Source organism: Branchiostoma lanceolatum, chromosome 11 (genome assembly GCF_035083965.1).
Source record: "Branchiostoma lanceolatum isolate klBraLanc5 chromosome 11, klBraLanc5.hap2, whole genome shotgun sequence".
Classification (NCBI taxonomy): Eukaryota; Metazoa; Chordata; class Leptocardii; order Amphioxiformes; family Branchiostomatidae; genus Branchiostoma; species Branchiostoma lanceolatum.
Genome location: NC_089732.1, coordinates 5,167,451 through 5,193,788, shown reverse-complemented (window position 1 = coordinate 5,193,788; position 26,338 = coordinate 5,167,451). Strand labels below are relative to the sequence as shown.

Below are 26,338 nucleotides of genomic sequence, written 5' to 3'. Positions count from 1 at the left end.
CACTAGTGCCGGGAGTACAGCTATCGCAAATTTTACCAGCAGTTACTACATGAACGAGATTGGAGACTTTTATGTACAAGACTGGTTACTGCACAGATAAAGCATGCATACTCTTATCTACGTTCCTTTTTTTTCTGGTGATCAAAAATGACTCGGTACATCAGAGAGCTATTTCCCCAAAGCTTTGCACCTTTCAGAGGGCTATTGGCGGAAGCGGACGGCTTGTTTGTCCGGCGCTCAGAAAGATTATGGGGATTGGCGGTGCCGTCATGTTATTTCAACACTATCGTTTGTCATATCTTGATGTACGACCCTACTGCTACCTTCAGAGAAGAATGGAGACAGTTTTTTAATCTTCAACGTTAGATCATTGTAAACTTACTAACTTAAAAGCACTGTTTTTCAAAACAAAATTGACAGGAATAGAAAAGAAAAAAAATGTGAATATATCTTCAGTTGGTAAAATAGTTTAAACATTTTGGTTCAAGTTTGATGCTACGATTTTTCATGCAGTAAAAAACGACTTTGAAATTTTTCAATACACTAAACACAGATGAAAAGAGAACAACAGAGAAGAGAAAAACAGCGAAAACAGGCTGTGTGTGCGTGCTTGTGTGTTAGAGTTTCTGTATTTTAGAGCTCGGGGTCAACTGCCTGTGACGGCAGGCTTTAAAACCGTTGTGTTAACTGTGTGTGTAAACTGCTCAAACTAAACATAACGGCACCCACAGTGCCACCCACTATTCATGTCCATCAAACAAAGCCGCTTGTCTATGCATGGCTTCTAAAGTTTACGGGGACATTTCGTAATAGGAAAACATCCCAGCTTTTAAAATGTCCGACTCTAAGTGGTCAACTCTTACCAGTCCAATCCCCTTTGTGAAAGTTCCCTGTTTTTATGGCACATTATGCCATAAAGCTGCCCTAATGATTAAATGGGAGTTAAGCCCCTTGCACCCGGCAGGAGCCAGTGGAAAAATATTTGAAAGTCAGAATATGGATGGATGGTGTAATCAAACGATTTCGCAAGTGCGCCGGTAAGTGGCGTAATCCATCGAGCCAAGGTCGCGCAGACATAAATTGTCAAAAAGTTGGTTCGCAGGAGGACAGGGCAGTTTATCCTTATGCCGTATCCTGACAGGTAGCGAGGCGGGCGTGCTCGCGAGCCGAGGAAATTTCCGATAACATGTCCTGCGGGTTTCGATTCCTAAATCATAACTGCCACGCAAAATACTCAACCGTAGCCTTTGGATAGAAACAAATTATAGGTCAATGCCGTGATTCTCTGCGCACGATCTAAGGAAAAATTGTTTTGTTCACATAGTTGACAACACTTGAATGACTCTCAGAGTAGCCAAATTGCTTCTTGCCAAGGCACGACACCAGTGTTGGAGGGAGACTGGAGTTGGCGGGACGGTGTCACGACATCGGGGTGACACGGTAGAAAAGCGGGATCACACCGGGTCCCGACAGCGGACAGCAACATCCATCACTCCGGACTCCGGAATATGAAATACAATCATCCCGACTCCCCGCAGAGCTCTTGGCCTGGCCGACATCCATCAACATCTTGTTTTCTACTACCATAACACGTGTAATTGCTATTTGACGATGAAACGGCGCTACCGTGATGGATCGCGCCACTAGGCATCGTTCGCGCGGACTTGGTAATTTGGCCCGATCTGGCGACAGTAATTTTGGTCTGAAGATGCCGGGGGCAGTAAGCCGCTCGCTTGGCCGCTTAAGTGAGCGACAGTTAATGTTGCAGAAATTACAAATACTTGTTAAGTTCCCCGTACTGTCATGCTGATGACTCGACGACCACTTCTTATTGATTGGTACAAACAGGAGTTGGAATTGTAAGCAGAGCCCTGGCAACCAGGAACTCTCCCTCCCTTTCTTATGGAGATGTTGTGTTTGTAGTCCTTCTCAAACCCCAGTCAGCACAGTACTCAGTAAACCACTGTACTTCAGGGGGCAACGACACCCCTTCAAACGGCTTTTTCTCATTCAAATTCGAACACTCCACTCGTACAGACAGGGATATAGATGAGGGGTGAAGCAGCTTTTGTTGGCTGGCAACCAGCGATGGCATGAATATTGAAATGAAGTAAGAGATAAAAGCCTCTTCGACATAAAAGGGACAAAATGAATGTATTAACAGTGAAGTGTTTTTCCACTCCATGGGTCCTGTAAAAACCCTTGTCTGTTGAAATTTTTTTCCGTCTTTGGAGTTGGTTCGGGTCTTGCCAGTATTCTGTCGACGTCTGCATATATTAGGGAATTCATCCTAATGCCTTATTAAATGCCAGAATAAATGGAGGGCCTGCAACACGATTTACCGCGCTCGTTTGTCATCCCACTTTCCGCGCCAATCTGCGTCCAAAGGTGATTCCGTCTTTATCGATCTGTAAAAATTTTGCTATTAGGTAAAACTAAATGTTATTAGGTTTCTAAATAATGCCGGGGCATTTGCACCAGGAGTGGTGGGGGGAGTTATCAGTCCCATGCGCGGATGCGCGCCGGTCTCGCGATGAGTCTTCCGCAATGACAACGGGGAAATTCCTCTCACGGCAAGCGGGTTTTAGGGCTGCTAAGCGGCGAAGGCCCGGGGTTTTGCCGACAAAGCCTTGAGGATGCGCGGGGTAATTTGGGGGACAAAACCTACCAGATAAGGGTATCATCAGTGTTAACAGTTGATGTAACCTTTAACACGAGGTGGGCCATAAGGGAGCACTCAAACCCGCGTGCTTCGCTATGCGCGCTTCAGATAGGCAACAACGGTACTTTGGGATACGGCTCGCAATCTTGGGTCAATCCCCATTAAGGCTACACCACTTTCCTATGCTTCTTTATTACCTACTGGAATAGATTGCCTATATTATAGCGTGGGGAAAAGTAACAGGCACTGAAGAGTGGGCGCTGGGAGGGAGATAGTATCTGATATGTGAATGTTCCGTTTAACTTTGTACTCAGTATGTTGTTAAAATGAAATTTCTGAACCTCCATTTTATCAATTTTTTTCCCAAAACTGGAATTAACTATAGTACCAATGTTGTCAGACATTGTAAGCTCCCAGCTTTAAATAAGATCTTTTGGATAGTGGCCTAACACTGCACTTATTTCTTGATGACAAATTGTTTTAGTTTAGTCCAAGATCATATTGATCACTATAGGCATAGAAGCTACTCCCCAGAGGCTTTCAGTGTCAGTGTACATGTATACTTTTATGTGTGTGTGTGTGTGGGGGGGGTCTTCAGGTTCTTTGCATGCACGTTTCTTGTGTACTGAAAAAGAATTTTCAAACAGAGCTTGAGAACATACTTTTATATAGAAGTATGAAATGTTTTGAAAGGATTTTTCATAAAGCAACAAAAATTCTCCACAAGACAAACAAACAGCAGGAATACAAGGATCCGAAGTGTCAGAAAAAGACCTTTTTTTGGCCAAAATGATTTCTGCTGTCGCATACGAAAAGTTCTGAAACAAGTAATAGTTTGTACTACTAAAGCCACACCAATTTAATTTCTTACTTATCAAAACGGATTTTTTTTTAAATTCAAGCACAAGGAAATTATCAAAACAGAAAGCTGGGGTGAAAACTTGCACCTGACCATGTTCACTCCCTCAAACTGTGTGCACCAAAGTACAGACTTTCCTTTGAGATTGTGTTTTCATGTTGATTTTCCAATCTAGCATTTTTTTAAAGAATTCCGTTAACCAAGAAATTGAATTGGTGCTAATACAAAAAAAAACCTTTCACTTGACAGGCCCTTTTATTAATGACTCCTCTTCTACAAAATATAAGAGTTGATCTTAGGTATAACATTTCAAAATGGAAAACAACATTCTTTTCGTTGATTCTTCATGCTTAAAGTCACGGCCAAAAAGACAACAATACAAGAATCCAAAGGATGTGGAAGGGACAAACATTCCATTAGCATGCTTTGTATGTAACAATTGCAAGTGTAGCCAGGTAACTCTTTGCTGTACAAGACTGCATCTTTTTTGTGTTGAAATATCTTACATCTTACTTCTTGCTCTTACTTTTTGCAAAAGATAACATCAAAACACAGGGTGCACATGTGCATCTTTCTGCACCCAAAACTGGAGCTGTGCACCTATTTTCTACCGTGCGTTCACCAATGGATTTGTAATAATGTGTTACGGACGTCGAGGTACTATTTCAATATTCCTAAAAATTAAATGTCATACCTTAAAATCTGTCCCAGTATAAAAGAAAACTCATCTACATGTGAAACACAACAAAATTTTTCTCTAAAACCTAAGAAAAATCCTTTGCTACCAGACTTTCAGAACCTCAGGCCACACCAATTTAATTTCTTGGTTGACGGAATTTTTACAAAAATGCTAGATTGGAAAATCAACAGGAAAGCAGAATCTCAGAGGAAAGTATGTACTTTGGTGCACACAATTTCAGGGAGTGAACAGGGTCAGGTGCAAGTTTTCACCCCAGCCTTCTGTTTTCATGATTTTTTTTGGCTGAAAGTTTTAAAAAAACATCCGTTAACCAAGAAAGTAGTTGGTGTGGCCTTACAGGTGTAGAAAAAAACCCATGTGGCAAGGTAAATCTAATCAAGTAAAGTTGTTTAAACCACGAGGGGATTGAACTGCCGTGTAAAACAATCCTCGTGGACATGTGGAGATCCTTTGAATCAATTCTAAGTTAATGAATGGTGGGATGTATCAGGCCCTCGTCGGTTCGTAAGGTGCGACCATCGGGATCTTGCTGTAATGGAAGAAGGAGTCTGCCAGACTATCCTATGAGGACAAGTCAGCAAAAAAACAGCTGATGCAGGGAGAATAACGTAAAAAAGGTAAAGGTTTAGGTAGTCCCAAAGCCTTTTTGATGCTGTAGGGGCAGTGGGTTGTTAATGTACTGTGAAATGTCTAACACAGTATCAGAAACACCTTGAACAGAACGTCTGACTCAGCCCTAATCGATTGTATTTGTAAACTTCAACGTAATAAAAGTTTCCAATCCGCTGTAGGTCGATGCCAGTTGTCATAGAGGACAACCACTGTTTTAGAAATGTCAAAAACCAAATCCGCATACATGTTTTTCACTCTAAAACAAGTGGATATGCATATCACTTCATATCAGCCAAAACCTACTTGTCAGTTACAGTTACAGACTTCAAGATTATTTTTGTAGCAACATTGTTCAGATTGGCTTGTACTTGTACAATTTTTTTGCTACAAGGCCGTCGTACAAAGAAAGTTATAGATCAAATTATCAAAGTAAAGTAAAGTTAAACAGAGGCCGGAGGTTTGGGAGCTACTTGTTCAAGTTCAAAGCTCAAGAGCATACCGGCATTCCTCCCTTAACATCCCAGTGTTGCTAACAGTGCTTCAAAACTACTCTACCAACAATGTTTTACCTTCTACTGGTTGGACTGGCCTACATTGTACAGCCAAAGATGAAACCTGTACAAAAAGACTATCTGCCCAATGTGACCACTTTTTGCAGGTCCCTTATTCCCATTGGCACAAGCATTAAGACTCCTGTCTATAGCCACCTGTCTATACAGACCAGATTTTATCCGTTCAGTGAGTGGTCTTCTTGGGCAGTTTTGGCTACATTATGTACAAGCAGCTTTTTACACTGGGCTCAACCATAGGTGTTGGCCAATGCATACTGGGTCAGACCCCAATGTATGAGACTTTGCTGACAAAAAAAGTGCATATAACATCCTTTTCATAATAATCATGATGATGGTTGCATAGCTTTTGCCACCGACATGAAGATTTGTTATTAACAATAGCCTCCTCTTTGGGAAATCTACTTAATTTACGATTTTAGGAACATGTTCTGTTTTCCAAACCTGGACTGCCTTTGGTTTTGTTTGTTTCAAGCAACCAGAAAACCACCTCAAACTACAAGTATAAGCTGTGTAAGACAAGACAGTTTCGATACGAAAATTAACAACAAGCTAGAAAAAAAATACTGGAAAGAAAACAAAATTTGAAGTTTAAAAACACATTTTGCCTTCTTTGTCGAATTCTTGTCAAGAATGTGCCGCACACTGTGACACTACCACCTTTACAATTTATGTAAGTTTGTGACCCTACACAAATGTCTAGATGCACTGGTGCACCCACAGTCAACAATAATTAGGTGCACAGCACCAGTTTTGGGGTGCACAAAAGTGCATATTTCAAGCCCTGAATTACTCTCCAAGCAGAGGAGGGGTTCCAGCTGGTTTTTGACGTGTTTTTAGGCGTTTTTATCGGGCTCTCTACTTTGTCATTTTTTTTTGTGTCGACACAAAAAAAAGTGACAAAGTAGAAAGCCAGACAAAAACGCCTAAAAACACGTCAAAAACCAGCCGGAACCCCTCCTCTGCATGGAGAGTAGCCCTGAATCACTAAACTACCGGTTCAAATGAAGATCTACTGCCTTGTGTTACAGTAGCAGTAGGTGTACCTGAAGAATGACCTCCTACAGTTTTTATCAGTAATCCATAGTTGATCAATGACAGCACAAATTTACTCAACATGACAAACACAAGCAAGAAAATGGAGTCCAAAAGGCATATAAACTACATCGCACATACAAAGTACAGACAGAAATGGCTAATGACCACCCAGAGAGTTTAACAATCCCAAAAATGTTTAAGCAAATGCCATTATATTCATAGATTTATGTATTTGGTAATCATTGAAATGTCCATGACATGACGGGCAGTAGAAAGTAGTATCGAGTATTTCATTATACTGCTGCTGGGGTCCCTGACACAGGGGTGGGCAGGGGTTGGCTTATAAGTCTTCACACTACGCTTAGCTTAAGTTAAAATGTACTAGTATTTCAAAAATGGTTCTTAATCTACATGAACAAAGGAGGAAACACTAATCTAATCTTTTTGACATTTAATAAAATTTCATACCTTTCAACCTGTCCTCATAGATTTTTCACAATTCATTTCATAATCTAACAGAAGTTGCAGGTACATGTATATTTCAAAACCCTTTGGTCATGGCCACCTGGCAACATTGATTTTGCCTATGACTGAGTCAAGTATGAGAAAAAGTGTGCGTGTGTCCACTCAAGGGCTCTCTCACTACATGGCTGTATTTCCCTTTCTGCCACTTGTATTGGTGTCACGTCAGGGGGTCCAAACCCGGGCCTGATTTCTAGATGGCCACGTCGATATCGGGAGCCATGATTGGATCTCAGGCTGGCAGGATTTCATCACACATGGCCGTGCCGCCATCTGTATGAGTGAATTACTTCCCCCGGCACAGGGCAGCGAACCTCCTGACCCTCATGTTCGTACAATCAGCCGTTAAGTCACGGATTTCAATTGTCTGGTGGGCGGATAGCCCGCGCTAACCGGCGCCCAAGCACGCCTCTTACAAGTCGGGGATGACAGTAATGCACTCGACTTTTCCCGTTAACGTCCGGTTATTCCTGTCCGCGTCGTCCAGAACAAATAAGAGAGGAAATGTCAAATTGGCAGGACGGCCATTCCGGCAATTTCCTCGTGGCCGGGAATACATTGACACCTTGTGCGTTATGGCGGCGCGTTGCACGAGCTACTGCACAATAATTACACTCCCGCATTTTGTCCCCAAAATATCGCATTTGACACAGGAATTGAATGGCCCGAGTTACTTCCCGAAATGGGAAACGAGGCGACCTGCAACCCAAATGGACTTTGGAATGGAAAATAATGAAGGCAGTGAGAAATATCCCCCCGCTTTCCCACTTGCAACTAATGCTCTTTTACAAGGGCAAATTTCTACAAATTTGCAAGAGATTGGGTAGAGAAATTAGCCCACATGGGCCATTTCCTTCTGATGGCAAAGCCATACGTTCAACAAGGCTGGGAACATACGTAGCCCGCGTGAAAGTTTCGGATACCCCTCGACGCTAATATCTGCATAGATGGTGATTACGCCGCCACATATGTAATATTCATATCAAGACTTGTCGATAAATCTATAAATAATATTCTGGGAGCTTTCATTTCTCCCCGGCCCAACAGAGTGACACCTTCACCGTAACATAACAAATTACTACATTATGTGATAATAATGAAAATGAATAGCTTGCGCCTTGCCAAATGGGGCAATGAAATACTGCGTGCGCAGCACTCAGTGCAAATAAGGGTAGGCAAGGACCTATCCGAAGGTTACGCCCGCTTTTTATTCGCTGATATCAATGCTGGCAGGAGATTGTATACCATTTCTCTATCACCGCCGGTAGGATCGTCGTAACTCACGCCAGCGAAGAGCACCCCGCCGAGAACAGTTACCGATGTCGGGGCTACAAATTTACATCCCCTTATTTATGTTTCCCTTCCAAAGTAACACCTCTGCTTTATGTACTGTTTCGCAGGGGTCCCATAAAGGAACGGCGCTGTTATCCATTTCAACAATTACCAACAAGCACCTTCTTTTGACGGGATGTTCCCGGATACAATGCCGTCCTACTTATTACCCGATTAAGGAATATTCCGCGCATATGCTCGGGAGAGTCAAAGGGTATTGTTCACATAAACTGGGCGGCACAAAAGGGAAGTTAGTGCGGGTAGCGCGGACGTACAATGGCCTCCATATGGCAGGCAAGGAATGGCAGTGGAGCGGCCGAGACAACTGGCTATGTTGAGTTTATTTAGTTTTCTAAGCGAACCAGGGTTTGGAAGTAGTTAAGTCTGTTTTCTAGCTCTAGCTGGTTCACTTTCCAAGTTACATGGTGCATAAATTACAGCCTGTGAAAATCTCAATACAACTTGCATGATAACATTAACAAGACTGGTTCTTCCTAACAATTTAAAATGACAGCAGTTTATAAGTCAACTATTATTATAAGGATAACCTTCATTTCATACAGTGCGAACAGCATATGCTATAAGTGTCAGAAAAACAATGCAACCTTTCTTGTGTTACTTGATTAAAACTTTGAACTTAGCTGTAGAATTTGGGTTTATCACAATTTTTCAAAGCTTGACAAATTTTACTTTATTTTATGTTGTGTACCCCAAATTATTTCCATATATTAAATTTTTAGATAAGGCCACACCAATTCAATTTCTTGGTTAACAGTTTTTTTTGTCAATTTTAGCAAAAAACAAATCATGAAAACAGAAGGCTTGGGTGAAAACTTGCACCTGACCCTGTTCACTCCCTGAAACTGTGTGCACCAAAGTACAAACTTTCCTCTGAGATTCTGTTTTCCTGTTGATTTTCCAATCTAGCATTTTTTTCTTTAAATTCTGTTAACCAAGAAATTAAAATGGTGTGGCCTAAGGTGCACTAGTGCACCATTTCCAAAAATGAATTTCGAGCCCCAGAAGCCATATCTCAGATAAGATAAGATATTGAGAATGACTCCAAGTCCTTCGACCTGATTTTTCAGAGCAATCCATTTCCACTAGGGTCTCAAATTCCTACTAATCACATAATGGCAGTTAATGCAGCGGAACCTGTCATTAAACAATGTAATCACCATATACAGATAACAACGGCTACACAAGTACATAATCTACCCTTCAATTTGCTTTCTCTACATATTATATCATGCTAAACATATCCATCAATGACATGTGAATACAAATAGTTCTTATTTCAGTCCTTATTCATAATTCTTGATTTTTATCTATCCGAAGTGACCGATAGAGCAGGAATAGAACAGGTTGATACGGCATGTCCACGTGTTTATGTACGTTGCACCCAGTCAAGTAATTTGCGGGCTAATCTGTTGTCAACCCCTCTAATTTGTTTACTTGTTGCCGAAGCATGGTATCAAAAGTTCAACAAGTTTTTCTTTTCCTTTACAACAGTGCATGACTTTCCTTCCAGTGCTCTAGACAAGTAAATCCAGTTGTTTAGAATTGTTTGGTAGACGTTTCAGACTTTAAACTGAAAAGAATCGCAAATAGACAACGGTGGAAGGAAGAGAAATGTAATAAAAGATGCTGCTATGGCTGACCAAAAATGTTCAACAAAGATACCACAGAACAGAACACACAGCACAACCAAAATATGCCAACAATTATGGTTTATACTGGAAAAAATGGCTTTTGATCGAAAGTGTTCAAAAACAGACTTAGAGTCAGACAAACCTACAATGCATCAACTTAAAGTTTTAAAACCAAAAAAGTACTAGATTCCCTTGCTTTTCTACACTTAGTACCATACTCCAAAGTACAAAATGAAGAAACTAAGACCACAAACTCTTTTCTCAAATAAACATACATAGGTTAGGATTTGTGTTTAGATTTGACAATTGTGTGTGTGTGGTGCATTTGAACATACAATCCAAACTTCTTAGCAAAGGAAAAATGCTGTCAAATACTGTAGTAGGAAAAATCCTATACGAAGCTATTCACACAAAAAATTAAACATATCTGAACTGTGATCCACTACTGATAAGTAATTTCAATTTTTTCAAGTTAAATATGTAAAACTAAAAGAAAGCCATGGCATTTCTTTTAAGGATATGATTCTGATTCATAATAATAGGATCAAAATTTAGTATCAGAATTTCGCCATAAGTTTGGCAGTACAAAATTCAAAATAAACAAAACAAAAAGAGGCTATTTCTTGAAAATCATGTATGAAAAACAATGTTATCTTTTGACAAGAGACAAGTAAAAGTTAGCCTCTACCAGGCCCCGCGGATCGCTGGGAAATTGGAGAAATTACCCAAATAGAGAAGGGAGTCGGCTACGGAGAGAGGGTCCAATCTGTAACCCTGCAAGTGAAACCCTGGCAAATATTCCCCTTGCCTACCACTAGTCAGGTAGTGGTAGAGACTAAGAAAAAGTCACTTCGGCATGTTTTTATGTTTAGCCATACATATGGCTAAACATATTGTTTTTACTCATGTTTCTTCTTCTCCTGTCAAATCTTCAAATCGATTCATCTCTGTCATTTTTTGACCAAATGACCTGAAATTTGGTACAGAGGTAATGTAGGCAATAACCAATGTGCGTTCTTTTCCTTTTTTTGATATTGACCTTGAAAGTGATTTTATTGAGGTTTTTATGCTATTTTTAGCATATCTTGGCCTCCTGCGCCCTGGTATTTCAACCGAATGACCTGAAATTTGCTGTATATGTGGCTTGGACAAATATTTAAAGGACTACATTCCCATTTTTGGCATACATATATTCAAAACGATTTATTTTGGGCTTTCTTGACAATATTTGCCACTTCTGTCACTTTCAATACTACATATGACCTAAAGGTCATTGACCCCAAGTGCCTTGCACCTGGCCTTGCATGCCTGTGAGCCTTGCGACCACCTGATTGGTCAATTGAGTTAATCTAATTACATGGCGCAGGTGTAGGCTAGTATTCATGCCAAATATGGTATGGGAATTCCTAGGACATGGCTTTGTTCACTCTTTTTTTTAAAGAGATACACATCTCCAGTTCCTATATGTATTAAACCAAAATAATGTGAAATTTGGCATGTACACAGGCCCTCATTCAAATGTTTGCCATACAGCCTTTCAAAACGATTTTTTAAACAAAGAATTTTTTGGTTTCGTTATTTTCAACCCAAAGTGTATACTATTGAATCATGCATTCAAACAAAGGGGTGTCACATTTTTATATTTCACCCATTTTTGGTCATTTCCTTCTTCTCCTGTCAAATCTTCATATATATCATTATGTATACTATGGAAAACTTCATTCTTCCCTTGGGTTGATCTTTTTTAATTCAATTTTGAACTGGGTTGATTATGCGCAATAGTGTAATTTTCAGCGGATATTTTTCCACTGGTCTAGTTTACATGGAGATGGCACGGAATATCCCATTCTTGCAAGGGGAGGATTCTGTAATTATTTATTTCAATTTTGAGCTGGAATGATTATGAAAAAGTCCATTTGTTAGCAGAAGTTTATTTGTTAATTAATAAGTGGATATGGTTTTGGACTGGTCCATATTGTGTTGAGGTGCTACTGGAAGACTCCACTCCTGTATGGAGAGACTGATAATTGTTTTTAAACTCAATTTTGATCCATTTTTTTAGTGGAAGTATTTTAGAATGGTCCATTGTTATTTTGGGAGTCCATTTTTTGCATGGCGAGGAGCATGGCTAAACATGCTGTATTTGCTCGCAAATGTTGCCTTTCTAGTTATACAACTATTTACTGCCCAGCTACTACTGGTGGTAGGCAAATGAAAACAGAAAGGCCGAATTGCAAATAACTATTAGTATGAGCCTATTCAAGGTGTTCAAATGCTTCACACAGTAGCTACAGTGTATCTAGACCAATGCATCAGTTTAGTTTTTAACACCAATCATTAATGGAAAAATGCGATACCAAAGAAGGATTCCGAAGTAGGCAAACAAATAGCAAAGTAGTGACAAGAACTGTTTGTTTTTTCTTCCAGTTCCGCTCCAAAATTTTATCTAAAATAACACAATTTCATCTCCTTGTTAGCATTCCCCTACAAGTTTCTAACACCATGGACAGAGGAAAACCTCTAATTCGGAAACTTGACCTCTGCAAAAGAGTTCATCCTTCTAATTGGCAGGTGATTTGTGTCAGAATACATGTGATAACAGCTCTGGGTGGCCCGGGGGCATTCTTCTTGTTCTTGCTAGGATTGTTTAGGTTTACGTTCCCTTGCAATTACACCCTGTGGGATTTTCAATGTCATGCGATATACCAGGAGGCGGGGTGCGCGTAGTAGGGGCATTTGGTTAACAGTACAGATACATGTATACCTGCTTTTGTGTAAAGAAAAGACAAAATCTGCATCTGAATAATGGCTGTAATATTGGCCATGCTGACTTCTTTACATCACATAAGCACATAATTACAGCAAGTCTTTGGATAGGGACTGGACAAAAAGGTGTTGAAATGCTACGGTGTGTCTGACTCAATGATGAAAGAACACAAGCAAAGCACAGGTTTTCTGAGGCTTTGTTTTGCAATACTCTCTTGAATCAAGGAGGTTAAAAAATCAAACGACTTTCCAAAAACTATCTATTTTGTTGTTCCTTTATCAAAAGGACGCAAAGCATCAAATTAACTGTTTTACGCAAGGTAAACAAAGGACTTTCATACACATTGTAATTTGAAAAAGTTGTTTCTTGGAATAAAAAAAAAAGAAGGGAATAAACAAATAGAGGCTCAAAGGTTTTTGAAATTAGATATCAAGTTTAGCTGGGTGTGAATCCTATATATAGATTCCTGCGCAATAGACAAAAAAAGCAATTGAAAGCTTCCATCACAATTTCTACCACATTCTCTACACAATGACACGTCACATTGTAACTACTCATCTACCTGGTGGGAGTCCCAGCCATCGACCGTCTGGGGTTAGGCCTGAGGTGTAACGTAACACAACAATACACACTGTCAAGAATATGTGTCAACAGTGGCAACGTGCTACCACTTCAAACATGCTCACATTATTGTTCAACGGCTCTTTCCCTGTCACCTGTCACGACTCAAGCTCTTGTGGCTCAATATGCAGAGAAACAGTTAGTGGTGAAACAGAATACAACGAACGCTGTTAAACTAGAAAAAAAGCAGATTTGCTCACGCCACTGAATAACAAGGGACCATGCACGTTGTTCCTTTCTGAATACTAGTAAGTACTTGCTACACCCACCGCCAATGATAACATAGTGAAAACATATGCTACCATTGTTTGGCAAGTGAAAAAAGCCACGCCATTTTGCCGACAACGGGAATAAAGGACACTCGCCATTTCGCAGACACAAAAAAGTTGAACTTGAGACCGGCAAACGACAATGCTTTCTGACACTAATGTTGAAATACTGTTGGTTAAAAATAGTTTCTAATGGCTGCTTTCAGCAAAAGAAACACAGAAACTTGAACAGATGGTCGCTGGGACAATTTTACCCAACATTAACTTTTAAAAATGTGGCAAACCTACAATGTAGTCAGGGTCGGTATGTTCTTAGGAAGGAAAGGAAGAAACCATAAGTGAAAGTTGATTACACAAGTAAAGATCCCTGACAGAAACACTTACTTGCTCTCAAGGTACGACCCTCTTCCGACGACGCAGGACTGATGGTGTCTCGGTCGAGTTTGCCCCCGGGATGGATACTGAAGGCGGAACTGCTGGGAGAACCTCGGTGGAGACCGTCTTCTCCCTGCTCGTGTTTCACCAACGACGCCGGAGAGCGGTGATTCTCTGACAGTTCACGCGGCGAGCTCCCGTGCTCGCCCTCCCGAAACCGAGCGATCAAGTCACTTTCTTGACTACTTTTGAGTCTCTTTGCGGGCGTGAACGCCGACTGGTACATCCCGTCCCTGTCCTCGCTTATGCTGAAGGGACGGAAGGCGCCGCTTCCCGTGGAGTTGAGCATGGCCAGCCCGCTCCTCTCCAGGTGCGTTCCCGCGAAGTGCGGATGGAGATGCAGGACGGAGGGGATGAACTCCCGGTTGGGGAAGCCGTCTGCACCTGCCTGGCGCGGGTACATGGTTGGGATTGAGAAGGACGCGCTGGAGAAAGGCACGTGCCCTTCCTTGTCCATCCCCGGCGTGCCCTGTGGAGTGAAGCCCCCGGTCTGCTGCGGAGGGAGGCTGGACGTGTCTCGTGCGGCCTCGGCCGTGGACGCCAGGACCATGAGGGCGGGGGTCGTCAGCTGGGTGGGGATGAAGCTGGGGTTCTCCATGCCAGCCCGTGCAGTCCCGACTGCAGGCAACAAGTCTGGAGCAGAATACAGTGCTAATACCGGCTGACAACCTCTAAGAACTGTGGCAGACAATCAGCACAGCCAATCAGTCTCAAGACTGGGTACCAGGTCTAGTGTAGGCTGGGTAGATCTGCTGCGGATCGGACAGTGTCCGGGGGGAGTTGTGTGGAGTTGGTGAGCCTGCCGCGTGAAGTGGCCGCCCCGCATCACGTCCGGACCAGCTCACGTGTGAAAACTCATTGTCAAGTCGGCGGCCTCCACTACGTACAGTCCGGGCTACTCACCAGGCTCTACCCGCGCCTTAGGTCCGGATTACCGCGCGATCTACGCATGGCCGGGACGAAATACGGGCGGAACGAACTGGTGGGAAGCCGGGTGCGTTTAAAGAAGAAGTACGGCGCCAAATCTGAGGTGAAATGTGTCCCGATGGTGATGGATAGTTCGGGATCGCACTCCTGAGAACTGAACTAAACCCCGAGGTCGCCAGAGTCTACTTCCAATGTAAACAATCGATCCGTACACTTCCGGGGTCGCCAGCGAACTCAGCCACGCTCGCTACCACAGCTGTGAGTGAACCAGCAGCACCACCAAGTCTTCAACTAACGGAGAAAAGTTTGATACAGCTTTACCTTCTCTAAAACTCGCGGCTTTCTTGCACGGGACGCTGGCGATTTTCTGGTCGTTCAAAAAACAGCTCCAAACTCAGAAGTTGAGACTTTCCGCCCGGAGCCTCGTTCTGGGGTTGCGGTTGGGGGAGGGACAATCCCGCGCGGGGAATTGTGGGCGTGAAAAGAGGTAAACACAAACAACAAGAAACAAACACAAAGCACAACAATATCAAACTTTATCATGTAAACATCGGCAAACCCTCTGATAAGATGAATCACTGTGATTGTTGTCCTCCGAAACTTTCTGATTGGGTAAAGCAACAAGTTAGGCGACCGAATCTGAAGTTCAAAAGTGTGAAAGTCTAGAGAATGTGTGATGTTTTCAAGAGAGTGATGCACTTTGGTCCTTTTAACTGAATAATTGGAAAACAGAGAGTGATCTAAACAGGTTTAATAAATGATAACCGCCTGAATGATTTAAAGCTTTGAATTTGTTCAATCGTGGCAATTTCCAGATACCCTAAAAGTGGAGTTGGGTTTTGACGAAAGCTTTGGTTTGGGTGGATTGGCTTCATGGTGAAGCGCGACGTCTAGCGCCACATTAAAGAAGTGCAGCAGAAAGTGGGCCGCATATTGAAAAGTCATTGCATGTACATGTAAACTAAATCAATAGTCAAGAAGTGTTTAGCAGATAGTATCAAGGGAAATAGCCTGCATGTGAGCCAGAAATAACAATAATGTATTTTCCATTTTGCCTAAAATTTCACTTTCGTAACTTTTCGATTACAATGTACATGTAATCCGCCGGGTTACATAAAATTTGATAAATCCGCCACTTTGAAAAACAGCACAGTTAAGGAGTGCATTCTTTATACAGGGCGTTCCGTTGGAGATCTGTTTGGACGTGTCTTTATAGGGTGCCATGGCCGAATTACGTACCCCGGGTGGAATTATGTTGGTAAATGTTACATGTGTATTTTTGCCAAGATTCACGTCAGTGAGTGCGTTACAGTAAGTAACAGGAAGGTGTCGCTTTTGGTGCAGTTCTGTAGTTCGAAAATGAATACTTCGTCGCAGTATAATAACATAGTGTCGCTGAAGAGAAATTCTTGAAGTTTATTTCGAAGTTGCAACATTTCCCGTTGAAAGGTGGCTTAGCTCTGTACAACGGCATCTCATAGAAATAAAGAAAGGGGGAAAACAAAGTGACCAAGGTAGAAATGAGATAACCCTTTGTGAACTTTCCAAGAATCCACACCGTCAATCAGAACGATTTCACCACTTTTAATTACAATGTGCATCATTTACTAACCATAACATCATAATCACAATGATATTGAAACATTGACATGCATGGCATGTGTACGTATATAGAGAACCATTGAAAATTAAAGTCTTTATACACGATATGTATATAACAGCAACGGATATCTTTTGCAACACCACCCTGTTTTTAAATTACCACAAACCCAAACCGGACCTGAAATGACCGCAACATTGGATGATAATGTGTAAAAGTAGAGGGGCATCATCAATCATCATCATCGTCATATCGTTACCCCAGATGACACCCATCAGAGGCTAAGTAGGGGGAATAGACAGAATCTTTGACGTTGAGGGTGTATTTTTGTGAAGTGAAAGGCCAGTTTTTCTGGCAAACATTAGTGCATATATACATGTGATTTTTAGGTCTATTCCACCATCAGATATAGTCGAAGTTTCATACAACTTCGAACGGAAAATACGGTCAAAATGCCCGAGGTGAACATTCGTGAATGGGACTTGTAGAAAATTGACGCAGTAGGACTAATACAGACTGTGACAAGCACAGGTTTGACTGTCATGTAAAAATTATCTGCTATTTTTGACAGAAATATTGCCCATATTTCCTGTTTCCAGAAATATTGCCCATATTTCCTGTTTTCAAAATCTTTTTCCTTCCTTCTTTTTTAATTTTTTTTTTCTACATCGCAAAACACACTCGAACTCAGTTCAGAACGTTCCTGGGCCGTACCGCGCGGACTTGTGGGATCGCTCTTCTGGCCAATGACATCTGATTACCGAAACGCATCTTGGTTCGCGCGGCCGTTCTATACAAGTCGTTCTTGATTTGAAACTCCTTCATTCTCTGCTCCAACATCAAGGCTTGCTTCCTCATGTCTTGAAGTTGCCTTGCCATCGTGAGCCCCTGTTTGTGTAAGTTCGTGTTCTGCTGTTCGTACATGGACACCTGTCTTTCCAGGTGGGCCATTTGTAGGTCCTTTTCTCTCACTTGTTCCGTCTTCCTCGCCAACTCGAGCTTTTGGCTCACTAGGCTTTCTTGGAGAGAGTGAGTCTGGAGGAGAAGTCTTTTGTTTTCGTCGTGAAGATGGTTTACGGGAAAGCTGGTGCTGATGGTGGGCTTCCTCGGCACCGGCGGGAGAGAGATCGGCGGCAGTCGTTGCCTCTCGGGCTCTTTCGTCGGCGTCGGCGTCACTTCGGTTTTCTCCTTCTCGTGCTTCTCGGCAAGCTTCGCCAGCTGGTTTCCGAGGATGCCCGACTCGAGTGCCGAAATGGGCTGGTCGTAGAGTTTGGAGAGTTCCTCCATCTTTTTGAAGGTCCTCTTGTAAAGTTCCTCCTCTTTAAACGGCATGGATAGAGGGACCCGTCTGTGCCCCGTCAGGCGTACAGCTCTCAGTCCAAGCCCTGAAAACAGAACGACAAACAAATATGATTTTAGTAGAGCGTGACAAACATGTTTCTGAATTCATATATCAAGTTATAAGATTTGAAGCGATGATATTGCCGTTAGAACTTGGTACGGTCATGAAATGATCTCCAAGGTCGTGTAACGGCAGGGTGTTCGGCCAAGAACCAAGCGGTCCCGGGTTCGAATCTCCCTGACGTCACCGATGTTGTGCCCTTGGGAAAGGCACTTTACACGACTTTCCTCAGGTATATTTTTCCTCTGTACGTGGCACTGTTAAAATAAGTATATAAACTTGAGTGCAGTGCCATGTCGTCCTTGTCTGTCAAAAAGTCAACCATAAAAAACAAAATCTCCAGGCATGATATGTTGGGCGGAAAATACTCTGACAGAGAAATCCAGCAGTCAGAAAAACGTTAACGTTACAATCATATCACCCCCTAACATCTGCTTGGAGAATACTCAACAGGTGTTAACGATGACCAGTGCATCTCACCTAAAAGTCTGTCGTCGTTTGACTTGGTCATGGCGATGAGTTTCCTGCCCCTGTTGGCGGGAAGCTGGTAGATGCACACGTACCCCTCCTCCTTCTTCTCCTCCTGGTACTTGGCGATGAAGATGAACTGTTGGAGAGACAATGTTGGTAAAAGTGTTATCGACTGGCAATTTCACTGATTTTGAACATGAAGGTTGTATAACATTACACGCATTAGTCGGTACTTCATACTCTCCAAGTAGAGGAGTGGTTCCGGCTTTTTTTGACGTGTTTTTAGGCCTTTTTGTCGGGCTTTCTACTTTGTTTTTTTGTTTCTCTAAAAACATGACAAAGTAGAAAGCCCGACAAAAAACGTACGCCTAAAAACACGTCAAAAACAGCCGGAACCACTCCTCTGCTTGGAGAGTATGTAACGTTACTTCGATGAAGATTAGACATCCAAGTGATACGATACGCCAAAAAGCAGTTACTCAAGCAACTGGACATGATTTTGGAAAGTCAGACGTTTCAGGTAGCATCCATCTAGCCTCTACCAGACTCCGCGGATCGCTGGGAAAATAGTAGAAATTGGCCAAATAGAGTGAATAGTATGCCAGGGGTACTCCGCCATACCGGGAAGCTCAACAGTACAACGGAGTACCCTTGGCATACTTTTCACTCTATTTGGCCGATTTCTACTATTTTCCCAGCGATCCACGGAGCCTGGTAGAGGCTGGCATCCATCACCTTTCGTCAGTAAAATCTGGAAACCAGCAGGTTTTTAACCACACACTAACTCAGTAACCGTCCTCTGCCTTAACAAACCAGGTAAAAAGGTGATATGAAGAAATGTGAGTTACCTGTGAGCGTTTGATGCCCAACATGGAACAGATGTCGCTCTTGACCACATGTAGCCGCTCTCGTCCGAAGCCTTTCACCTTCCCATAGTGCTGCAGGTAGGCTAGAACGCCGCTGCTCTCTTTGGACCTATCTGTTAAATGAAGAATAAACAAATAAAGCAACAAACCACACACAGACAGACAAACAAACATACAGATACGCGTTAAAGCTGTATTCTTGGCATCATATCGACAAAAACGGTCTTACTGTAAAAATGATTGCCTTGGGAAAGTATAATCATCCACGTGCAGTTGCCAAACGTTTCTTCCCGTGCAGCAACGACCTCTAGCGGTACATAGTAGAAAGTGTAGGGGGTGGAACAGGTGGTTGCCTGGACTGCCGTTAGAATAACCTACCGGATTATTGACTCAACATCTGTTTTCTGGCCTTGTGTGAGATAGATAAGATAAGATAACAAACCAATTATTTACATGTATCACCGTAAAACAATGGTGATTATTAATGTTCCAGTGTGCGATTCCAGAAGGCAATCTTTCTTGTGCTTAATTTCTTGGCGCCAATGCAACAGTTGCTATTGTGTTGTCGAAAACTTTAAAATTACCCAGGCGTATAAATAAGTCACTAGTCAGAGTGTCAGACTGTTTCCAGGGCCTGCACAGGTCAGCTCCCTGTCTCCAGGGCCAACTAGCATGCCCCGATGAAAATTTTGCCACAGCCCCCTGAGTTAGACCCTCTTGCTCTGGAAACAGTCTGGCATGCATGCAGGCTAACAAGTCAAGGGGTGGAGATGGAACAGTAAAAAAGACCGTACTTCTCACAAACATACAATACCTACCATTGTGTAACAGTTTTTCCAACTTGTCCGCTATGGCGTGTGCGTTCCTCTCTGGGGAGGGCTCGATGCTTTCGTACCGACTTTCCCGCTTAAATTCCTTCAGCCCCTCCTGGAAGTCCATCATCCGCCCCGCATCTCGCACCAGGTCCTCGAGGAGGTCTATGTCCGTCTTTGTCACCTGAAGAAGAAGACAAAATAGAGCTTCAAACAGATGTCAAGGAAGGGAATATAGTGCTACATATCCATAGTACTATCTGGGCTCTTGCAAGTGATGCACAGTCAGCACAACATTTCTTCATAGTCTTTTGAGCACCCATGCTCTTTACAATGAATTGGTACTTTCTGCAAACTGAAAGGTATATAGGAAGACGTGTAAAAGTGAAGAAAGATACTTAAAAGATAAAACTAAAAAGATTTTTAGCTGATTCATATTTTTGTAAGATTTATGGTGTCGCAACTTAGAAATACATAAATGTTAAGATGAATCTGTGTCACTACATCACAATGTGCATGAAAGGTGAACACGTACAAAAAAACGAAAGGAAGATGCAACTGATGTAAAAAGTAGAATGCAAGAACTAGTGGCAACTAAGAGGAAATTTTCACCTTAAAAAGTTTGAAGAGTTCGTCGAACATTTGTGCGGGATCGCGCAAGTTTTCTATGACGTCAGCGGCAAGATGGCCGTCGATCTGCAGCATCAGTTTGACCTGGGAGAAGTCGTCAGGCGACTGACGCAACCCCGTGGCAACCTGGGAAAACAGAAAAAAATAGTTCATCTTCTTCACACAAAAAAAGTATTTCTTTGGATTTTGATTCTATTAAAATTGCAACAGTGCAATACACGTGAGACACACACACATAATATAGTCGTTTTTACACCTGGCTGGAGTTAGGAAAGTAGTGTAAAGTGCCTTTCCCAAGGGCACAAGATCGGTGGCGTCAGGGCCGGGGATTCCAGGAAAAGTATTTCTTTTATTCTTCTCCTCATCTTCGCAAATACTGGGAACAAACACCTGAGGATATACTACAATCTTATATGTTATCTTTGTTGGAGTCTAACTCAAACTATTTTAAAAAACATGACACGTCAAGCAGGTACTGGTAAAACATAACTTCACGAACATAAGGCGAGAACCAAAAGCTCGGATAATCACCATATCTGATACTAGTAGATACGCCAAATTTAGTTCGTCCCTCCCTTATCAAAAAAGACATACGGTACCGGACTTTGAAACTTTGGTCGTAGCTCGTTTGCAGTAATCAAAGCTTGCATTTCCTAACGCATGTATCTAGTTTGAAGCCGCTATGATATCTATGCTTTGATATTTCTATTTTTCTGCCAACCGATAGCAAAACAATTATATGTCGTTGTTGTTGTTGTTGTTGTACTGACCTGATTTAGAAGTTTGGAGAAGGGTGAAATCCTACTCCGCATCATTTTGGGACTGGCAGACCGGCCGGACTTGACTGAAGTCGCCATGTTAGGTGTCCACCCTCTCCCAACAGTCGACACCCTGCTGTCCTCTAACAGTAACCGACTGGAGGCAACATCTGTGGCGAACCCTGGAAAAAAATAAAAATCAGATACACGTTTTATGATACGCTTGTTCAATGCTAAACATTTGAAACGGTAAGATTACCTTGTATGCTCATCCCAAACCATGGGAATACGAAGTCGTCCTGCATTCTGACAAAAGCTTGTGTTCCCCTGCCACGATATCTTTAAATCTTCTGTCAGCGCGTCAAAATTATTCGCAGATCAAGACGGCCGATAAGTCCTGGTCATTTATCCCCTGAGCACACACCATGTAAGGTTTTGTCAACAAAGTCTGGTACAAGTGGCAAGACAGTCGTGCGATACTGTGGAAACGTGTTCCTCACTTTAAAATTCATCTGATGTAACATCTACTAACATAATTCCGCCAGGCTACATAATTCCGCCACCCTGAAAAGAGACGTCCAAACCGATCTCCAACCTAACGCCCCCCAGTATGATAATTCACTCCTGTATATCTAAACTGTGCATACCTGTGAGATGCTGCACTAGAGACCTCTCAAACCCACTGTTGTTCAAAGTGGCGGATTTATGTAACCCAGCTGATTAATGTAAATGAAGGTTAAAACCGAAAACAAAGCCAGATTTCTTGAACATCGATAGCAAATAAGCAGAGGTTATATATATAGCCGGTTTTACGGAGATGAAAAAAAATCACCCATCCACCAACAGGGACACGTTTGACTGCTTCTGGTTTGAGAGAGAGAAGTCGAAGCGTGCCGTTCAAGTTGTTGTATCATCACCTGTTGTATGTTTTACACATTTCTGTCTAAGTGGCCTTTTCCTAAAAGGTCCTCGCACCCAAACAACATTAGCAGTACATCTATGGCGCGTGCTATGTTCATAAACAAGCGGCTTGCCGCCAAGAAAGGTACAATGCTTAGTCTACTTCACTCAACGAGGGCATACACCATCTCAATCTATCTGACAAAAACACTAAAATATGGCTGTCAAATCTTTGTGTTCTGTGAAGAAAAATGAGCTGAAATTTCAACACCAACGTCAGGAAAAATACAAACCTTCAATTTTGTTGTCGAGGTTTTCATCCATAGCTCGTCAGTTCCTGAGCATTAGGTTTAAAGGGAGGACGGGATGCTACATAGTGCAGGATGTTTCTGCACTTTCTAGGGCAACCCAGTGAGAACATCTAAACAGATAGGATTCCGTCATTGTTTATGAGATGCCGATGCTATTCAAGAGACAAAAATCTTTTTTCAAATGACACCTTTCCACAACAATGGGTCTCACCTGTAACAAGCGTATTATTACCACTAGCCCAGTTAACTACTAAGTGTACAGCACTTGTTCAGGGATGGCTCGCGGTCTCCATGGCAACCATTCTATCGTCTGTTTTCCTGTCAATCAACTGCCCCTCACCAACAATCGCCATCTAGGTGGTTGAAACAATATGTCTTACTTGTAGAGCGTCTCAAACGAAACACCGATCGTGATTTGAAACACGAAGACGTTGAATTAAAAGGAATATAGGTCATCACTGTAAGCGGTACCACTTTGATCGAATCTGATATTTCCTAAATTGCCCTGAATAACAACGTAATGAAGAAGAGTAGCCCCTTCAATTATGGTACTTTTGTGAATAGTTGTCGATCTGTGACTTTCCATATACATGATATAATACAGTGTTTGTAAAGAATCAAATTATAAATGGAACAAAAATGTACTGTGAATTAGTGTCGTACCCAGGTAGAATTCATAGGTGAGAAAAAAATCAAACTTTAAAAACTGAAAGAAAGCAACTCTTAGATCCTCGAATGCATGTTTCAAACCAGAAGCTAACTTTGCTGTCAAACCTTTTGTACTAGTCAGGGGCTACGAGTGCAGGTAGAAACAATGCCACCACGAGAACGAATGTTTCCAAAATACAAGTCTCTGATTCTACTTCACATGTTTCGTCAATAAAGATTCTCACCTATGCCCAAAATACAAACTTATATGCTTGGACGACTGAAGACTGAGGCCTTGCTAGAGGCAAATAGTACCACACCAAACATTGTAACATTCCTAACGCCTGTGTAGAGAAGGCTTGCACCACTGGAGTGATAAGTCGCGTGTGTTGGCCGTCAGTGGACCAGTTTGTTTCCATTCTGCGGTTCAGTTGACATGAAATGCACACATGTAAGGGAGAACTTCTACATTGTGCCCAGAACAGTGGTTGTCGTCTGACCGAAACAAACGCCGGTGTATGGGCGTTAGGGTGCACCTCCAGAACATAGGGGGAGGGCTACAGATTCAACTAAAGGACTTTGCTACGAAATGTATTATACTTTTAGTGTAGCATTTACTGCCATAGTTTACGTGAAAGATATACGATAAGCAGAATATATTGCATTAAAATTGTTTGCCATATAACGAGTCTGGTAGAAGCTAATAATATGATAACATGATGACATAGTATAAAACGATAAGGAATATCCTAACAATTCCACATAAAGATCCTGTATATGATGATATGTAATCATCACCATATAATAAGATACAACACGTAAAATGTTTAAAGATTTTGTTTTCCTTTTTGTTTTAAGCTTTGTTTCACGATCACAAAGGAGGACAATTTTCAGGTAATATTTACACCGCTATCTTCATTGAAGTGCCTTTCAGGTGTTGTGTTCAGGTCCGGTTCTGAAGTTGGATTTGTTGTTTGTGACCACACAGTCTTGTTTACCAACCGATGTTGACCCCGCTGCCCTGTTTGTGTATTTTTAAGTGCCCGTGGTTTACGCAAACAACGTCAAGCATTTGAACACACAGTTACTACAGGCACTTGTACCGGGCTGCACTGACATAGAACTATACAGTAGCTCAATGTATCGATCTACAGTCAGCGAAAAAAAAACACTTAAAACTTCGAGTGTAAAATGTGGTTTGATCTTTGGGCTTTTTAACACGAATGGTGAAGCGGTGCTCTAGTACTTTCTCTTACTTTAATCTCAATGGTTTTAAAGTCCTCTTTAAGAGGTACTAGTATTCTTTAACCACCTGCTGTTTTGTGCGCATCTTAAGTACTTATATCTGTGCCATTTAGCCTTTTATCCAAAGTCGGCTAAATCCCCTGTAAGCTAAGATTACGAAATTGGATTTTTAGCGAAAGTGTTCTGATCCGTGTTAACGTCGTGTCATTGTTGTGAAAGAACTGGTGTATGTAAATTTACTTTAAGTCTCACAGGTCTCTAAGACCCTGTTAAGACGTGAAAATTAAGGTCACTACCTGACTAACCTTGTTAACAGTGAGTACATGTATGTCATACGGGTATTGCACATGTACCTGTCAATATGATAACGTAGAATGTAGCTTTTGTCAGAAAAGCCATTGTATACCGTTAACATTTTTAAACTGTTGGCGTGCTACACAGCATATAAACATACCAAAGTCCACGTACCTTTTGACAATGAATTTTTTAGAGGGAAAATATCCCTCTCCATCTCCAACAGTTTGCGTTGTTGATTGTGATAACACTGTCTCAAGCGTTTAAGTTTGGGAAGTATATTTACGCCATTTCTAGATGACCGAATGAAGGTCAAGGTAGACGTATATATGTTTGTTAAAATGGCGTAATCTTAAGCATATTGAACATAGCAAAACCTCCTGCAGTTGCCAACGCCAATGTTTAGCCTGACTCAACAAAGACTATACATTCTTGGCAAAGCAACCTCTTAAAAAAGCGTACATGTAAATCAATTGAAAACAATGAGGCTTCGACAAAACTGTCTTTAAGATAAAAATCTTAAGGAAATAACGGCGAGATTTATTGGGCTTAAGTTGCGTTCAAAAGCTAGCCATCTTTTGTTACGATCAACAATTATTTACTAATCTATAAGTCCATGTTTAAAGTCTCCGGACTTTGTGCAAGGTAGCTACTTGGTTACAAATCTTCTGGGGTATTATTTCTTATCGACCAAGTGATTAGCCGAGACCAACCATGTCTTGCCTCTCTTTTATTAAAGACGGAAAAATCGGTCCTAGCCAAAAAGTACCCTCCGTACGTTAATTTTTGTAAGAAAAAGAACTACAACACGTTGTTTTAACGTACTGCACATGGTGGTATGGGAATGACCGTGTCGAAAACATAGCATTCTTTACTCGTCCATTGGACATCATAGAAAGATGGGAGGAACGTAAGATTTTACACTATCTTTAAGACAATAGGTTGCCATGGAACTTACCTGTACCTTAATCCCTCGCTGAAGTGTCTTCAAGTTAAATCTTGTTCCCTCGTCTCCATTTTTTCTGGCACAGTGGGAGGGGGTGTAGAGTCGGGTCCTTATGTTGTGACAACCGTACAGGCACGATCATTCGATCCGGCCGATTTCTTCTGGCCTCCACAAAGGTTGAGTAAACAGAGCGGTGCTCCCGGTGGTGAAAGGGGAGGGGTCTAGATTTACCGCTACCGTGGGGGGAGGAGGTTTCGGGTTTCTTCGCATGGAGTCGAATGTGCGGCTGGGTTCATGCTAGCAGGGACTGTCTGGACAGTATAGTCCGATTTACGCACAAATTTTCGGGGTCGACTCGGGGCTGTCAGTGTGAGGAGCTTTGGGCTGCTCAAGTGGAGTTTTCCTATTAGAAAACGCTGATGAGTGGCCTATGGTCCTCCTTGCACAGTCCTGAGTCGACTCCAAGTCGACTTAAAGACGTGTAAATCAT

General features: G+C 42.0%; 3 protein-coding genes across 11 annotated transcripts in view; all 3 read right to left on the bottom strand.

The window, feature by feature from the left end:
• Positions 1-15,416, bottom strand: part of LOC136444908 (E3 ubiquitin-protein ligase Rnf220-like) — a 64,016-nt gene extending 48,600 nt beyond the window's left edge. For 4 of the 9 annotated variants that reach the window (XM_066442670.1, XM_066442672.1, XM_066442674.1 and 1 more), the window contains exons 1-2: positions 13,988-15,412; positions 13,276-13,314 (exon numbers count right to left, since the gene is read on the bottom strand). In XM_066442670.1, the coding sequence (XP_066298767.1) occupies positions 13,276-13,314; positions 13,988-14,636 (688 nt within the window). In that variant the 5' untranslated portion in view covers positions 14,637-15,412. Of the gene's footprint in view, positions 1-13,275; positions 13,315-13,987 lie in introns of all 9 variants that reach the window. The other 5 variants (XM_066442675.1, XM_066442671.1, XM_066442678.1 and 2 more) reach the window with 3 other exon arrangements.
• Positions 15,417-16,534: 1,118 nt separating this feature from the next.
• Positions 16,535-19,701, bottom strand: LOC136445151 (uncharacterized). Its single transcript, XM_066443019.1, has 4 exons — positions 19,695-19,701; positions 19,287-19,417; positions 18,448-18,574; positions 16,535-17,950 (listed from the first exon to the last, which is right to left on the bottom strand). The coding sequence occupies exons 1-4, from the start codon at positions 19,699-19,701 to the stop codon at positions 17,253-17,255; spliced, it is 963 nt and encodes a 320-aa protein (XP_066299116.1). The 3' UTR covers positions 16,535-17,252.
• LOC136445306 (uncharacterized) lies at positions 19,427-26,066 on the bottom strand. The gene is made up of 4 exons (XM_066443236.1): positions 25,861-26,066; positions 21,517-21,686; positions 20,729-20,872; positions 19,427-20,300 (listed from the first exon to the last, which is right to left on the bottom strand). The coding sequence occupies exons 2-4, from the start codon at positions 21,601-21,603 to the stop codon at positions 19,830-19,832; spliced, it is 702 nt and encodes a 233-aa protein (XP_066299333.1). The 5' UTR covers positions 21,604-21,686; positions 25,861-26,066; the 3' UTR covers positions 19,427-19,829.
• Between the last annotated feature and the right edge of the window lie 272 nt (positions 26,067-26,338).